The sequence below is a fragment of the Falco punctatus genome (genome assembly GCF_963210335.1).
Source record: "Falco punctatus genome assembly, chromosome: 3".
Classification (NCBI taxonomy): Eukaryota; Metazoa; Chordata; class Aves; order Falconiformes; family Falconidae; genus Falco; species Falco punctatus.
In genome coordinates this window covers 77,459,462-77,476,995 of record NC_137582.1, presented here as the reverse complement: position 1 = coordinate 77,476,995, position 17,534 = coordinate 77,459,462, and the positions used below count along the sequence as shown (strand labels likewise).

Genomic DNA, 17,534 nt, shown 5'->3' with positions numbered 1-17,534 from the left:
AAGGACAATTCCCTACCACTGTAGGACTGATTGAGACACTTCTTTATGTCGAGCATTACCAGCAATTAGACACTGTTTAAGTGTAGTAGGCCACTGGGATAGTGGGTTGCTCGGAAGCCAGTGACTTAGTCCTTAAGACAGATTTATACTTCTGTACAAACAAGAGAGCTAAAATTTTCAGAAATTACAAATGAAGTGCAGCTGTGAACAGGTTCTACCTTTGTTGATTGTTTTCAACAAATACAAATCATTTTGATTTCCTAATATTACTAGGTTTAAGAGTTCATGACTGCAAGAGAAAGCATTGCTTATTCCCAGGCTGTCATGATTCTTAAAACTGGATTTCTTGGCTGAATTATTTAAACTGTTAAAGAATATCATTCTAATACAGCACACTTCCAGTTTCAGACTAGTTTCAGAGGCTGGTCTTTAGAAAGCAGGAGGTGGTCTTCGGTGTCTGTAGCAGTGTTTTAAACAGATGAAGTCCTAGGATGTTGAGGTATGCTGGTTTTAGGAATGTTTTTAGGCTGATCAGTATGGGTATAAATGCAGGTTACTAGTAAAGGAAATTACAAGCCAAGATGGTGTCAACCCAGGGTACTAAAAGTGCTATGAGTCAAGAGGTTGTAAAGAACAAGAACCTTAAATCCAAGTTTCTGAAGTTGTATTAAGATGAGTGAAGTGACTTTATGCTTACTACCAGTAGTGCCTTTTGGTTTGGGAGGTCTAGGCTGATAAACATTCTGAAATTTTGACATGTAAGTTGAGGACATTTTCATGATACTTACAGGGTCAGCTGACTTAGGTAGGTAGGTTGGTTGGCTGTTTTTAACAAACAGCTGTCTTCTAATGTAAATATCAAATACCTGTAGCTGGATGCATTTTTTTTCTGAAGCAAGGACTCTGCTAATCCTCCGTTGGGACAGTCTTAGGGAATAGCATACCTCAAGTTGAGCCTCGTTTCTTGACTTCTCATTTGAAACAGCACTGGGAAAGAGCTTGTCACCCGGTTCTTTGAGATTGTATTTCCTAAACTGTCTGTCCCTAGATTTTGCTGCTCAAGCTTAATTTCTGGTGAAATTTGAGACAAGCTTGTTGCCTTTGTTAGACTTCTGGCTATCAACATTTTTTGAGTATAACATGGTCTCTGTGTTGTAACATACAGAGTCTTCATTTCTTCTCGAATTAGCATCATCAATCTGAGTATATTGCTGAGATCCTACATTAATGATCTGTCAAACACCCAGATATAGTAAGAAGCAAGTTGTATTCTTAGTGGAATCTGGAAAAGTTACCTGCTGTTGACCTGGTTTAATAGTATTAGTATTTGAATTCTCAGATAATTCTTGCTAACTTTAAACTTTAGATGGGAGCTTTAGACCAAAATGTGCAGATCATTTATCTTCTGAGGAAAATTTACAGGTAAGTAACTTTGAATAACCAGTCTTTCCATGAGTAGGTTTTTAAGAATAAGAGTTTCTCTAATAGTTATTTCTAAACAGAAGTACATGATTCCCATCAAAATCAAGGTAATGTACGCATTAAATCTTGACAATTTTGTCAACAGAAAAATATGAGCTATCATGTCTGCACCAAAAGCTAACGCATTGTTTATTAGGTGGCTTTCATAAGTCTGCTCTGGGTAAGTAGTGTCATCTTTAACTCTTAAATTGTTTTCTTTAACATCTGTCTAGCTTCTGTTGCAGGTGGTGGACATGGACCTATCTTCTAATGATGTCACCATCCATTAGTACACACATCCTGCTAAAAATAAATTTAAGAATCAAAATCTTGTATTGTCTGTTGTTTTTGAAAACTGAAGAGGAATTCTGTAACTACTCATACCAAACCTCTGCTATTTTCATCTATATTCTCACAAATGTTACTGAGTTTATGCCTGAGATGCATAAGTATTTATCCAGTGTCATTCCTTTTTCGTGAAGATTAAAAATTTCACAAGATTGTTCCTAAAACTCACAAGTCCTTTTGGTTAAATCATTTGAAATTCCAAATGCAGAAGTTTGGGTGTCACTTGCATTGAAGCTGCCATTACCAAAAGGAAAGAGCTGTGCAAACAAGACTTACAGACTTTGCTTTTTAACTTACACTCTAGCTATTGGGTTTACATGAACATCAGAAATGAGAAGTGATGGATGTAGAACTTGTCCTTCACAAGCACAATAAAGAACTTTATTAATAAATATACATCTATTTTACATTTTACGTAGGTAACAGAACGAACGTATCTTATAATTGCTCATATGCCCCTTTAAAGCCCCCCCTCAAATTTAGGGTCATCCCAAAGAATTTTTTCCCTTAATCTTTGTAAGTTTTAAAGTAGTATAAATAGTTAAGGTTCAGTGTACTGTAGCTGTATCTGGAAACTTGTATAGGTTTTATAGGCAGATATTATTCTGTCTGTAGAGAAAATGCAAATTTTTGCAGAAAGATTATTGTAGGAATCCTTTTTTCTCAGAACTTTGAGGACTAATATAATTTCCTGTTTTCTGCTACTTTGGCTGACTCTTCCCTCCCTGCTTCCTCATTGTGTCCACCTCCTACCATCCTGCCCATCCCCTAGTTTTGGAACAGAAATGTTGATCTCGCTGACGGCTTATAAAAAGAGCTTTTTGTTATGCAGGAACAGAGAATCAGGTATACATAAATTTATATTCAGCTGCGCTTATCTCCTTTTGATAAAGACTGTCCTGTAGACGTTGTAGAATTAACATGGCCTTAAAAGTATAAGGATGACATGAACAAGAGAAATACTTCATTTACTGGGTTTTTTTATATTGCTTTGCTTTTGCCTGTTCTGCAGTTTCATTGACTACAGAGTAAACAGACTCTTACTGAATCTCAAATAAAAGCTTTGATAGTTTAAAATCTTAAGGACTTATTAACGCGTGTGGGCAGGGGAACATGACCTTCTTCCAGAAAAGCAAGATGGCCTCCTCACCTTCATTTTGATGCTAGGGAAAAACAGCATTGCTACACTTAGATGGCCTAGTTTCTTACGTAGTGTTTCTGTCAACTTACCACTGTAAATTGGGGAACATCTTGTCACTAAATCCAAATTTTTATGAAGGAAATGTTACTCTGGGAGGTGTGCTGTGTTTTAGCAGCTTTCATTTAATTAAGACACTTTTATTGATGTTGCTGTGTTGTATTCCTTATTTTCTACAGTTTTATGAACAGTATTCATATCCTTACACTCAGACATCTGGTTATAATTGCTTGTGGTTTCTTAGCATGTTGCGAGAGTATTGTATGTTCAGTGTACTTTTATTGTTGAGCTTTATAGCTCAATATAGCTTGACTTGTCTTCCTAAAGGGTTTTGTTTTGTCATGGGATTTTATGGGTAAACAGCAAGCAGTTAGTTATCCTAGTCTGTGGCTCTGGAGTCAAAGGCTTCGGGCCCCCTCTCCCCCTCCAAGTTACAGCTTACATGTTTTCAAATGCAGGCAAAAATGTCAAGCAGAGAATTTAAGGATGGCAGTGGTATAACAGGCCTCTTCTGTTTAGGTTTTGTTTCTCAATGCAAGACTGCATTGATACTATTGTCTGCTGTTTCCCTCCACTATGCCCTTTGTGTTATCACAGGGTGTAGTGTTTTCCTTGCTGGTTTTCTCTTTTCTTTAGATGCCTTATGTATGCCAGCTTCTTTCAGTGCCAGATGAACTTAAGGTAATACATTTAGTCATGCCTCGTACTTTTCTTCAAGTCCATTTAAAATAATTGGGATTAATTTCTTCATAACCTTACAGCTGAGCAGCTGAAATGTTTTACTGAGCTTTGGTTGAAGTTGAGGAAGGTTGATTTGTAGCGTGAATCCTATGCTGCTTTTTGTTCTGGGTGGAGTTTGCAGCATTGTAGGTTATCTACAACTCCCTAACTGGGGCAGCCCCACATTAACTCAAGTTAATCTTGACTTAGAACTGTGCTGTGCCTGCTACTAACAGTGTAATGATTACAGAACCAGTAGCTGGGAAATATCAGGAAGTATGCAATAAGCTTCATCTGTACTCATGAAGACTGTTAAGTATTTAAGATCATCTGATAGGTGCTTTGCAGCAAAAGACTCCCTGTAAGCAGTGATGCCAAACAGGCCCTGTTGTGCAGCCTCGACATTATGAACCACCACATTCATTTCTGTTCAGGATTACAGCTTCAGAAATTCAAGCTGGGTTGATGGTGCTTCCATTTCAGGGACTATATGACTTCTAGTCAAGGAGGTGTTTGAATTGATCCAGATATTCTTGAGCTGAGGGAATCATGACTACATCTTTTCAAAAGGGAGGGGAGAGCCTTTACCAGATTTTTTTTTATCTTTTGTGGGCCAATTTCAAGTAACTTTCACTGTTTTTGAGAAAAATGTGTTTAGGTTTTAAGTGTTGGGAGGGAAATGTCGGCTAAGGAGTTCTAATGAACGATTTTTCTTCATTGTAGTTCTCCCCATCCTACCCTGTACGAAATGGAATATAATTCAGAAACGGGCTGTCAAGCGTAGAGATTTCTTTACATAGGTTCAAAGCCCTTGCTCATAGGTTGGCTTTAAATGACCATTTGAGATGCATTGTATAGTGTAAATACACTTTTCATCTGAAGGTTGAGTTGCACAGTGCAAGTCCTTTAGTGAATAGTTACTGGCGGGTTTGTGTTTTTAAAAAATAAAACCCAAACAAAACCAGCCCCCACCCTCAAAAAAATGCCAAATGAACTGAACTTCAGTAAGCTCAGTAGTTTGCATTATCTACCTGAAGAGGACTGGAGAGAATTAAGCAATCACTGCAGTACTCCTCTTTCCTTAAGGTTTATTAAGGTAGAAGTTAGAGAATGTGGGAGGGGTGTTTAAAATGAGACGCAGGTTGCTTCTCTTATCTGCAATAAAGTAGTCTCGCTAAGCATGCTTACAGGTTGCTAACCAATCTTTTGAAATGTGGTTGTTCTTTTGTTTCTATGAGTATTTTTGTCAGTGACAGGAGATACAGTTGTAAAGGTTAAGTTTTGTAGAAGTCATTTGCTGAATTAGAGTGGAGAACAGCAGACCTTATGTCAAAGACAGCAAAGTCAGATGGTCAGTGCATTTTGTTCCTCTGTGCTGTACCTGTTTTATATGAGAATAATGCTTATTTGCCCCATTTCTTTTAACAAGCTTACAAGCTCTTTTTATTTGAGCAATAAATATCCCTTTTTTATATTGTGACTTAACAACTGCAGCTTCAGATACAATACAGTTTCTCAGTTTGTACCTGGGAGTATTAGACTTCAGAGCTCTGTGTTGTCATTCAGAGCAACAGAAACACTTGAATACTGCTTTCTAAATTGAATTACTGGATATTTCAGTATAAATCCTGGCTTTTCTAATAGATTGGGCACGTAGGTCGTATTTTGCTCATCCTTGTAAAATAAGGATAACCTTTTGCTTCAGTTCATCATGTTTTAAAGCATTATTTGTCACACTGAAAATGCTTTGGTTTTGAAACAGGGTAATAAAAATGTTACAACTTTTGTATTTATACATTTTTTTACCATTTTTACCCTGATCTGTGAAGGGTGTGGGTTTTTAACCTTCACTCTGCAACTTACCCATTACATTTTATTTGAAAAGAGGAAATAAAAAAACACTCAACAAGATACTGGGTACTTTAATCCAATACCCTTGAGGATACCTTCTTGAATTCCTAGTTCTAAAAATACTGAGAGAAGATACTAGTCTTGTCTAGGTAGGACTTCTGTTGTTTGTGAGACTTTTAGACAGAATTTTTCTGTCTTGTTGCAAGCCAAAAACTTCATACTGTTAACCAAAACAAATGGACCTATTTGTGTCATCCCGGAAGAACGAGTTTTGCAGGTATGTAATGGATTTGGGTTTTGTGCAAACAAACATCTGAGATGGTGGGAAATTGGAAGCAGAATAATAGGTGTCTGTCTAGAACGTCTTAAGCTTTTGGACAGCTCTAGATTGGCAGTTGACTTCATCAGGCACTTTCTGCAGCAGATGTTCCCTTTGCTTTGATCAGATGTTTGTTGAAAGAAAAAAAAACAACACCCCAAACAACTGGATATAAGAAATTGATGTAAGAACTGGATGTAAGAAATACTGAAACTGTAGGGCCTATTTATGCCAGTAGTAGCAATGTAGTTTTTCAAGTTAAGACTATCCCTTTTCTACAGCCTTTAATTTCCAAGAGTAAATTTTTGCTGTCAGACTTCTTAAAATCCTGATGCTTGTGTTGCTAGTCTTATTAAATTTTAAGAACTTTTTTTTTTAAATCTGTATTGTGAATACAAAGTCAGCAGAACTGTAAACGTTGCTTGTATCCCTCCTGCAACTGGAAACTTGCTTTTGGAATTATTTCTTGAAGCAACTGTAAATTCTAAATAGAAATGTAAGGTTACGCTGGAATGACAGGTAGTAACTATACAGACTAAAACATTGGGCTTTCTCACTCTGAGAGTTACAAAAGAAACATTTGTAATCTAGTTTCAAAAAAGAAACTGAACGTTGCATGGAAGAGAGAAGGGAAAGGAAGCTATCAGCTCTGTGGCACAATTTGAGATTAATTGTATAAACTGAATAGAAATCTGTTGGTTTAGCTAATGTCTTCTGGTAGTTTCATTTAACAGGAAAATAAGCCCATGTGGATTCAAAGATAATTGTGTTCAGCTCAAATGCTGTGCTCCTTAGTGTTCTCTTTAAATTGTCCTAACTACAGCCTGTGTTGTTAGGCTGATACTCAAAATGTACTTGGAATTTTTTTTTTGCCACCGTTAAGATCTAGAAATCTTAATAAAATTTTTGGTCCACCAAGCTTCTATATGAAGTCAGAAGGTCACACCACACTCAAGTTATTCTTTACTTTGACATATACCGGTAGTTAAATACTTTTGTTGCATTTTTGATGATAATTTGGCTGGTTGGTTGGAAAGGCTGGCGAGAATCTGACAGAAGAAAGAAGATAAATGGCTAGAACATCAGCTTGCTTTTACTCTCAGCCTTGCTGAAACAAAACAAAGCAAATTTCATTCTATCTCATTTATGAATTTTCAGTGTTTCTACTTAAAACCAGTGTAGTGTAACACAGTGGCATAAAATCTGATGATTTGTGGACAGGGCTGATACCTTTCTGAAGAATTTGAATATGCACAGCAAGTTAAAAGTCTACCAAGTGGCAACAACTAGTTGTTTGAGACTGCATTTAAAGAAAATTTGCATCCAGTGTAGTTACTGTAGATCTTGGACAGAGTGCTCATATTTACCTATGTCCTCACATACACATTGGAAAATAATTCTTCAGCTTCCGTTATAGTCTGAGGCAGCAAGTATTTTCAGAGCCCATAATGAAGTAATTTATTACCCTTTGTTATTAGTTGTATTTTAATGTCAGCATAGGGGAAAATAAAGGTTTTGCTGGAAGAAATGTTAACTTGTGCAAACTAATAAGTATAGGTGATATGAAAACCTGTTTACATTTAAAAAAAATGTATTGATGAAATATTTTTAGAACACATCAACATTTTGTGGTTTGTAAGGACGGTGCAATTTCCATGGTGGTTGGTTTGGTTTTTTTGTTGTTTTGGGTTTTGGGTTTTTAATCCCCGTTTGAACAGAAATTCATCTATTACAAGGCCCATCAGTTGTGGGTAAAACATCACTGGAAATAAGAACACTGAAGAATTCATACGAATCTTGCATGACTGAGATAAGGATCATTTTTAGTTTCAATAATTATTCTATTGAATCAGAATGATGTGAGTTCATATGAATCAAAATTGAGTAAGTTCATGGTGGTGCTTCAATCAGGCACCAAAACTATTTTGTTTCCCTACTTTAAATTCATGATTATATTACGTAGTGGTACTACTAAAGTAGTCACAACACTTACTGTGACCATTTCATACATCTTCTGTGGTCTCTGTGCTCCTTTCACGTAGCTACTGATGATCTGAAAGACACCTTCAACTTTTCTATTAATTATAAATTCTCCATTTGCGGTTCTTAATAAAGGTACAAGTAAGTAGACAAACATTAGCCACAGGTAGAATTTTAACACATCATGTTAGTGAGGTCTTTTTACTTGACCAGTAGTTCTCCAAATAAGCAGATCATGGAAGTTAGTAACTTCATTATCTTTTCAGCTTCAGTTAAATGCAGAGAGAAGAAATACTGTTTAGTAGGCCTTAAAGTGAAACTGAGTTTTATAGATCAAAAACATCACAGCAATGTCTAAGTCAGTGTAGTAAACCTGGGGAGTTTTACATATTTTATTTTTTTTTTTTTTTAAAAGAACCCATACATTTTATAAAATCAGGTACTGGTTTATAAAACTAGGTACTCCTGGTTCTTAAAAAAAGCTCCAAGAGCCCCAGCTGAGAAAGGATGAAAACTTAAGGAAAAAAATGTTTCTGTTGGCTGGGCTGTTGGTGAAAAATCTAGTCTGTAACAGAAGGATAAAGACAGTTATTAAAGCAGGCAGGTGAAATAGATGTGAATTAACATTTCCTTTCAGCTAGTAGCAACTGTAGTTTAGCTAATACTGGCCTGATTCTGAAAATTAATCTCCAAGAATAACAGTAGCCTTGTTCCCTGGAGAATCCAATCTGGAAGGCTGATCTCCATACTGAAACACACACACAATGTGTGTACTCTTGAATCCAGATGCTGAGGGGGAAAAGGGAGAGAGCTGCGGGGCTTTCATGTGATGCTACAGCTACCTGGTAGAAGCGTTTATGCTTGTGCTGATTTGAGTTAGAAATTTAGATTTATTATTGCGTATATGCTTACACACACGCGTGTATATACGAACTGTTGCTCACCACCACCACACACCCCCCAGCATCTTATTATTTTCTTCATACCTAGATTTCTCTGAGTGTGGTATGATACAGGTCTCTGCAGAGGGGAAGAACAACTTGGAAGCTATGAATTAAAACATTGTACTCAACCGTGTGAAAACACCAAGTCTCATTGACTTGTCTCTTGAAGCTGTGTGTATTATTGTGGGTGGGGTAATGGAACTGTAAGAGAGCAATTGGGAGAGCTGTTTGGGCAGCAGTGAGGAAAGAATGTTTTCCACATCTGTTGTGCTTGCTGAGAATTAATCTCTTTGCTGGGGAGAAATGGAAAGAGTTTTGTCACGGGAGTGCTCACCATCATCTGGTAAGGGTGTGAAGTGGTCCTTAGACTTGCCTTAAAAATTAGTTTGAGAGCAAAGGAATGGCCAAATTACATTTAGTTCTGCTTTCAGGCTGAAACAATTGAGATATTGTGCAGTTCTGCCAAAACTAAATGAATACCGGATTACTCTGCTTTGGAATTTTTGGTAAAGTTTTTCTACTGCCAAAATCTGGAATGCTTGGACTAAAAATGATGGAAATAAGGAGAAATAGAATGCAGGGGAACAACTTGGTGTGATATAGATCCTGTAAATGAACTCTGTTGCCTTGGAATTTCATTCTACTAATATAGTAAGATGTATCTCAGATTAAAAGTGTATTAAGCTGACTTGATTAGAGGGCAACACATTTTTCAACACGTTTTTCTAACACTTCTCAGCTACCGCTGGCAGTGATCAGTGGAAGAGGAAAGAGTGAACTGCTGTTAGAGAAGGCTTATAGGTATGGTGCTAGTCTGATTTCCTGAGAGACTTAACTGTTGCAGTCACGATGCCAGTCTATCAATTCTTCTTTCATTTGACAGGGAAACACTCTTAATATAATTCAGTTCCTTAAAAGTTTGATAAAATTAGTTTTCTGAATATGTGGATAGAAGGGAGGCCCAAAGTGATGCTGCGGTAGCTCTTCTCCCCTCAGCCTGCTATCCAGTCAGCTGTGGAACCAGCCATAACCTCCGCTGCTCTTTGCCACAATAGCTGTGCAATGTAGAAGACGTCAGGGGATACTGTGATGGGGAGGGGAGACTTGGAGGGGGCACACTGGATGGATTTGCTGTGGGCTGGAGAATTGGGATGATGGGTGGAGTTGGGATGTTTGGCCATTTCTTCACAGAGATCAAATAGCATCACCATTCACTGAACATCCTTGTACCACTGTGCTACCTCATCTTGAAGAAATAGTAGCATTGAGGGCGTAAAATACTTCCATGTGATAATAGGATTGAAACTATTTCTCTGAAAGTATTAGTCTGAAGAGCCAGTGTTTTGAGCTGCTTTCTCCAACATTACTGGCTGTTTTATTTTCTTGCCTGATTCACCTTTAAATGCTTACTTTTCACAAAATCACCTTTCTGTTCGATTTTCATCATCTGTGAAATTGACCTCACAGCAGGTTCTAAATTCACAGTGGTTTGGTAATTTAGAAGCATATTATGAATTCAAATTGATGTAAAAAAAAACCAAAACCAAAAAAATACAAAACAAAACACAAAAAACACCCTTTTGCATTCTTACCAAATAAAGTACACTGCTCCACTAAGAAAATGAAAAAAAAAAAAAAAAATAAATCAGCTGTCTTCAAATTGAAGAAGAGCTTCAGGATTTGAAATGGGACGGTATATATTTAAATGGGAATATTTGAAACACTTGCCTAACTGTCAAAAAGGAATGTTAGTTCCTTGTTTTTCCACACTTGGACACTACCAAATTAAAAATAATTAAAAAAAAAAAACCCTAGAGTTTTTTTAGGCCAATGAGAGTGGTATATTTGAGGTGCATAGGTGGGAAAGGAATGTACTGTGACTTTAGGCAGAAAATCAGTGAATGTAAGGCACAAATATATTTTACATGGTTATTAGTGGACAAAATAAGGACTCTGAGGAGATAAATCACTGGTAATGGCATTATCTGGCCCAAGCCGCCTCTCCCTGAATCAGGCTGGTTCTCGGTGCAAACAACATCAGTTCTCTCTCCATAGCTGGGCTGGTTTGCCATAGCATGCATGTCATTTCTAAGTGGGGGGTGGGGTGGGGGGTGGGGTGCTATGAAGTAGGAAGAATGCCACGTGCTTTCTAAAATAATTGCAGAAGTTACGGTAGATACGCACTAGAGGGCTGTAATGTTAATCAGTATTTCGTGATTTAGCACAAGTCCTGAAGTATTTGAAGGTATTCTGCAAGTCTGATTACTTAAGTGTAAGCCAGTGTTAACTAATACAAATCACTGTAAAATGAAGCCTTTGATCTTCCTGCAAGTTAAACATTTCCCTCTGTGTTTTGGGTTATGTTTGAGGGTTTTTTTTCCCCTCTCTTCCCTATGCATCCAAACCAGATTTTTGTATCATGCTCCATCTTTGAGGCCCTGTAAACCAGATGTGGAAATTAAGTTTTGCAGTCAGCACAGGAAACATTTTAAAGCTGTGCTGCATGCAGAGTTTGGGGATAGGAAATGTGTAGTGGCTGCTTTGTTAGTTATTACATTGCAAGAGGATGAGGGTCAGGTTTTGAAAGACACAGAATGGAAAGTTGGAGCATTTAATCTTTGACTTCCACCATTCAAAAGATTTTTGTAAAGTCACTTCTGAAAATGGCACATTAATAACATGTCAAAAATAGCAATAAAACACCACGAAGAAGGCTGAGAAGCAAGATTTAGATCTGACTGGTCCTAAAAGTCAAGTAGATACTTACTTTGCTCTAGTTCCTCAAATGTTAGGTTATCATTATCCCTTTCCATTCCTACTTATGTATTTCTTTCTGTCCTTTGTTTCTCTTCAGTCAATAGCATTCGCATAAGGTTCATTTTACTCCTCTAGCTCACATACTTCATTCATCAGACAGCAAAGGAGGTAAAGGGACAACGTAATTCATTTGTTCCAGAGTTGTGCCTATAAACAAGTTCTTGGATTTTATGTGGAGTGCTGAGCTCCTTAAAACTTCTTTAAAAACAAGCCTCATAGCTATCCTGATCTCAATAAATGTGAGCCCTTTGATCATGAAGATGGTAGAAGGCAGAAGACTGAGCAGACGGTATAACTCCCCCAACTGTTATTTTTGGCAATGTTTCAAACACACAGAGTTTTAATGTAGTTTATTTCTAGGTTGCTAGTAACTACCAGAGTAGGAGGAATGATTCTGCAAGGGCAGTAGATAGGAAATCACTTGTTTCCTGCATCACGTCCCAAGTCGCTATTTGTAATCTGGCCCATTGCTTTATTCTTTCTGCGTTATCACTTACTCTGCTTTCTCCTCAAAATGTGGTCCTTAAGAAAACACTGTATAGAATCTCCTTTTCCTCCCCTCTACCTCATCTTTGCTATCCTACACATCAAGGTTTAACGGTGAAGCTGAATCTGGCACAATTTGTTGCCTAAGTTCAGAGTATCAAGGTGAAACCTGGTCAAACTCTAGATGTATTCTGGAAACATCATAAAATCTCCCATTTTAAGTTACTTATTTTCTGATGCAGATAATTTACATCTATCAGCCATATTGAACTGTGGTCAAAAAGTGATGGCTCATTTGTAAGGTCAGTATATTTGATAGATAAACGGAACGAGGTGTGCCATCATTGTAGCAACTTTTATTCTGGAGTATTTGGCCTCCCAGATACTGATAATTATTTGGCATTCAGAAAAATTGTTTAGTTATTTGATGGGTAGCTTCCAGCCATATCTTCGGTCTTTCACTCGTCTGTGATTCCGTAATAACCAATAGAAGCGACAGAGACCGCATGGCTGGCAGTAAATCCTGAGTTCATCTTTCTCCATTTTCTGCCTTCTGCCCTAAGAAAATTTTTTTGTGGTGGTGATTTTTGTTGCTGCTGCTATTTTTTAAATCAGTGGTACATTAAACAACCTTTAGTTTTAAACTGCTTAGATCTAGAAGCTGTACCACTGTAACGAGTGTTGTGTGTACGCTGACTGTTTAGCAAAATAATTTAGCATGCCACCTTGAAAGCCAGGCATTTCTTGTGTTTGCTGTCACAGGTCATGTAGTGAATTGAGTGCCATTTCCAGTATAGAAACCCATTATTTGGCATAGGGTGATACTAGATGTAGCCTCTGTAGAGAAAATTAAATTCTGTCTGTGTGTATACCTATTAATTTGCTCTCTTGGCCATAACACAGTTACCATGCTTAGCTATGGTATTATCCAAAGATGCAGGAATGGAAAGTCCCTACTTATAACTTTCTTATCTACAGAAGAAATCAGATATTCTTGTTGAGCAATGTTATCTCAAAGCCTTTGTATCTTAAGGCTGAAAGTTGGTGGAATAAAGTGCAAACAGAAATGCAGGTACAAACCTAAAGCAGAAAGTATAGTCGCTACATGCTGGCTTGGTTCTAGGGAACCTGCGTGAACTCTTTCAGACAACACATTCTTCTCAAGAACTAATAAATCCTAATTTCTGGATTTCTTCCTGTGCAATAGTGCTGTCTTACAACACAGGCAGCAGCAAGAAATATTATGTGACTGGGCTATCCTCCAGAAAGTAGTCTTTAAACCACTTTGGTTTCCTGGTTAGCTTCTCACCTGTAATTTATATGGATTGTCAACGCGCTCTCTTGCTGCAATGCCTGTAAGCAAAAGTTATCCTAATACCATTAAAAATGTCATAGGCTCTTTCTTCTGCAGCTGCTTTGTACTCATGTTCTCAGCATTTCTAGACAGAAGCACCTTGAAACTTTATTTTTTTACCTCCTGGCTGATGGGTGTCTTTGGCCTTGTGTGGAGAGAAGAATCCAAGCCAGTTTTGTAGAACACCAAGATCTTCCTTTATTCCCAATCCACATTCCAGGAGAGCTGTTACACTTAGTGCTAATCCTTGAGTCCTAGAGGAGTGCTGCTTTATTGTTGGGCTAATCGGTTTTACTAAGATTGGACTCCAAAGGATCATGCAGCTGCTTTCAAACCAGGTAGTGGAAAATTGTTGTTTTGATATATATGCAAACCAGAAAATGATTACTAGCATGGGTTTTTTTCAGATCTCACGGTTCAAGATAGAGAAGCTTCCTGTCAGTGCTGACTGGAAACATCTCATTTATTCCATTCGTGTCCTCATGCACAACTTGGCAAATATCCTAGCCCCAGATCCTTGAAGCCATGCTGGATAACAGCCACTGTAGTCAGTGGAAAATTAATGTTCTTTTCATGCAGCATGATCAGAAAACTTGTACAAACTCAGTAGCAGCTGTAAGTTTTAAATTTATACTTCTGTTAAACAGTAAGCAATAATTCCTGGGCTTCTGAGGCTAATTCCATATGTGGGCTGTGGAATAATCTTGATTACTTGAACTTCAGTTTTGGAGTTACCTGTAAGTATTCATTGTCTTGTGTTGTCTGAATAGCTAACATCCAGTTAAGTAATAACTAAAAGAGCAAGAGTTTACAGAAGCTACTTTTAAAAATACCAGAAGTAAAAAAGACTGAGATGTATAATGTAGGTTTTAGCTATCCTCAGTTATAAAATGCTGAGCACAAACTCCAGGTTTGCATCTTTCAATGCAATTGATAAAGGCTTAGCATTTAAATATGTGTTTGTTAATTTAAGAAATCAATTGTATTACATGATTTAAGATTTAGAGCAAATTTATTTTCTGCATGTGAGCCAGTGCCCAAGTTTCAGTAGGAGAAAGTTGCTGAAAAATACTGAATTTCATTAGAGCTCCAGTAAAAACAACACTATCAGTGAAAAATGTAACTAGAGATGAACTGTTGTGAGGAACAGCAGGCAGGCTTGCTGTGCTGTCATGGGAGGGAGCGATACTGCACAAATCTGACAGTTCTGTGAGGTCCAAACTTGCATTAAAACAATTTCAGCAGTAGACGTGTTCTATTCAGCCTGCAAAATGCTCAATGGCAGAAAAGCTTTCTCTTATTCTGCTATATACAGACTTTTTTGTTAAAGCATGTTGCCACTTTTTGACAGCACATGTATGTTTAACAATACTTTTTCTTCCAGTGTTTGAGTACCTAGCATGTTTTTATGCTATGCCCTACAGCTTTTGCCATGTTGCATAGTGAACTTTCTCCAAACTTCAGTTGGTCTGGAAACATGCACCCTGCACAGCTGCAGGTTTCAACCTACGTATGAATGACTGTGAGGAGGGGTTTTATTGCTGCTTTTACTTGGCCCCTTTCTCTTGATTCTTGAAAATGTAGCTGTGAGCATCACTTGCGCTGAACGGGGGAAAAGCTTGGTTTTGCAGTTTGTTGTTTTCGGCTGTGAAAGGGGGGACAGTTGTGCTCTTTCAGCACCATTGGGTACTTGCCCTCTCTTGGTGGAGGCTCCTCTTGCTCTGTTGTTGCAACATCAAGGATGTGCAAGAGCTAGCTGGGAGTCGCTGAGGGACTCCTTTGGGCTGCTAAGCCCCTTCAACTTGCAGTGCCTTGCTAGCTTGATTTTTTTCACTCCAGGTGGGTTTACAGGGTACCAATAGAGAAATTACCTTTTGCTTTACAGGGTGAGCCTTATAAAAAAAACAAAACAAAACATTTGAATGCATGGTGACTTCTACAGTCACTCTTTAAGATGGTCTCTGAAGTTGGCAAGTCTTTATGTTTTATTATAAGTCATGATTAAATCATAAATCGTTTACCATAAGTGTACCTTGGGTTTGGTGCTGTTCCCCTCTTAGGTGGGGGAAATGTTGCCCTTTTGCATGATGGTTCCACTGCAGAGTGAAAGCAAAGTGGCATAGCCGGGCCTGATACTCGAGCCCTCTACCTCATAGCAGGCTGGAAACATACCCAGAGGGCATTTATGTTGTTCTTCATAAACACTTTCTTTACCCTGCACGTGATCATGTCCAGCAGACCAGAAATCTTAACACACGTGCTGGCAGGCTGGTTTTGCTGTGTCAGCCAGTCGATTCAGCTCTTGCCTGACCTTCAGCTGCAGGTTCAGACCTGCTGGTTTTGTTTTGCTTTAATGCAGTCCCAGTCGTCAGATGCTAGGTGTAGATTTGGTTTATTTTTTCTTTCAAACTTCATGTTTGCAAGAGATCTGGAAGCATGAGCTTATGGACAGACCAGTCTTAACGGTTTACTGAACAAGTAGGGAAGAGATGGACAGGTATCTAAAAAGTTTTTAAATCGCCATACAAGCCATATATATTAAATTTGTATTCCGTTAATATTTGCCACAATGGTAAGCCCTTTTCTGCAGCAAGGGTAGAGTCTCCATGTCTACTTCAGGTCTTATTTTCTCAGGAAGTTTGAAGCAGCTCACCATCAAAATGAGACATGTAATTATTTTGCAATTTGGACATGAAATCTGAAAAAAACCCCACATATTTCCCTATTTTCCTGAGGTGTTGTAAGGAAAAAGACCACTTCAGAAGATCTTAGGTTCCTATTTTAGCCTGTATAAATGGAAGTAGAGCCTGAGTTTTTCCCTGGAACCTTTGATACAAATTTAAAACAGTCTCAAGTTTGTGAGACTGGATTTTGTACAAATAAGAGAGAAATTCGGAATGTCTGTCATACAACAAAACCAAGGGTAATGTACCTGGTCAACAGGTACCGAAGTGCCTTGCATACTGACATACAAGAAGCCTGTGGCAAAACAGGGAATTTAAGTGAGTTACTACTTTGTGTAATTTCTTTTCTTTTCAACACTGGAAACCCAAATAACTAGTTTAGGAAATACGGTAAAGGAACTAATGAAGAAGAGTTTAGAATGGATGAAGAACTGAGTTTAGGTGTTTTATTACTCCCTATTGAATAGTCAGAAATCTCAGAATCTTTATTGGGAATATCTGAAATGCTGTACTTTGCAATGATTCTTCCCTGTGTTCCCCTCATTCCAAAATTACACATTTATTAAAAATTGGGTGAAAATTGAAAGATTTTTTTACATTATTTGCATTTTTCCTCTGTAATATATCTACCACATTACTCATGATTTAATTTGTAAATATCTTAGCGATAAATTACTTTAACAACATTTATCTTACTATGCTTTCCTGATGACCTGATCTTCCAAGGTCACTTCATCCACAACTGGATAGAAATACAGATCTACAAAACAGAAGACCCCACAGGTGCTCTTAGAGCTTCTATATAAATCAATATAATGATTTTAAAGACCTTTTTTAATGAAATACAGGTGGACTGAATGGATGAAAGATGCTTTAACAAGCTAAGACATTATAAATAGAAATGGTTACTAACCTCTGATACATGTTTTCTTTTATCAATAGATCACAGAAAGATGTGCATTAGTGGGGTTATTGCAAACTGTAGGCTTTTGGGAGGAAAATAGTTCATAATGGGAATGAAAACTTCAGGAAAAACACTGTAAATGTCTTTCCTTGTTCTTTTTAATCTTGTTTACTTGTTCTATGTTCTGCTTTCTCTCTAGACTTTTTCTTCTCTAGTTGCTTATGATTTCTGCCCTGACAACCTCTTATTATTATAAAATAAAACTAGCTATTTGAGCAATTCAGAATTGGGTAAATAATGCCAAAAATGTGTGTGTGTGCGCCAAATCTCCTGCCTGAAATTGGTTGTTTGATAAAAGACTTTTACATTGTGATTTTTTCTGTAGTTGCTCTGTGCTCTGTATTGGTATTGTTTCCCTTTTGCAAAGCTTCCTCATCATAATATTTTAATGCTAAAGCTTTAGGCTAA

The 17,534-nt window shown here is 37.5% G+C and overlaps 1 protein-coding gene across 3 annotated transcripts in view; it reads left to right on the top strand.

Annotated features, from left to right (window-relative positions):
• RPRD1A (regulation of nuclear pre-mRNA domain containing 1A) overlaps nucleotides 1–17,534 on the top strand; it is a 46,217-nt gene that overhangs the window by 14,947 nt on the left and 13,736 nt on the right. The window contains exon 7 of one of the 3 annotated variants that reach the window (XM_080380012.1): nucleotides 1,695–8,282. The exons of 1 other annotated variant lie outside the window; for it this stretch is intronic. In XM_080380012.1, the coding sequence (XP_080236138.1) occupies nucleotides 1,695–1,751 (57 nt within the window). In that variant the 3' untranslated portion in view covers nucleotides 1,752–8,282. Of the gene's footprint in view, nucleotides 1–1,694; nucleotides 8,283–17,534 lie in introns of those variants that run through there. One more of the 3 variants, XM_080380013.1, reaches the window with a different exon arrangement.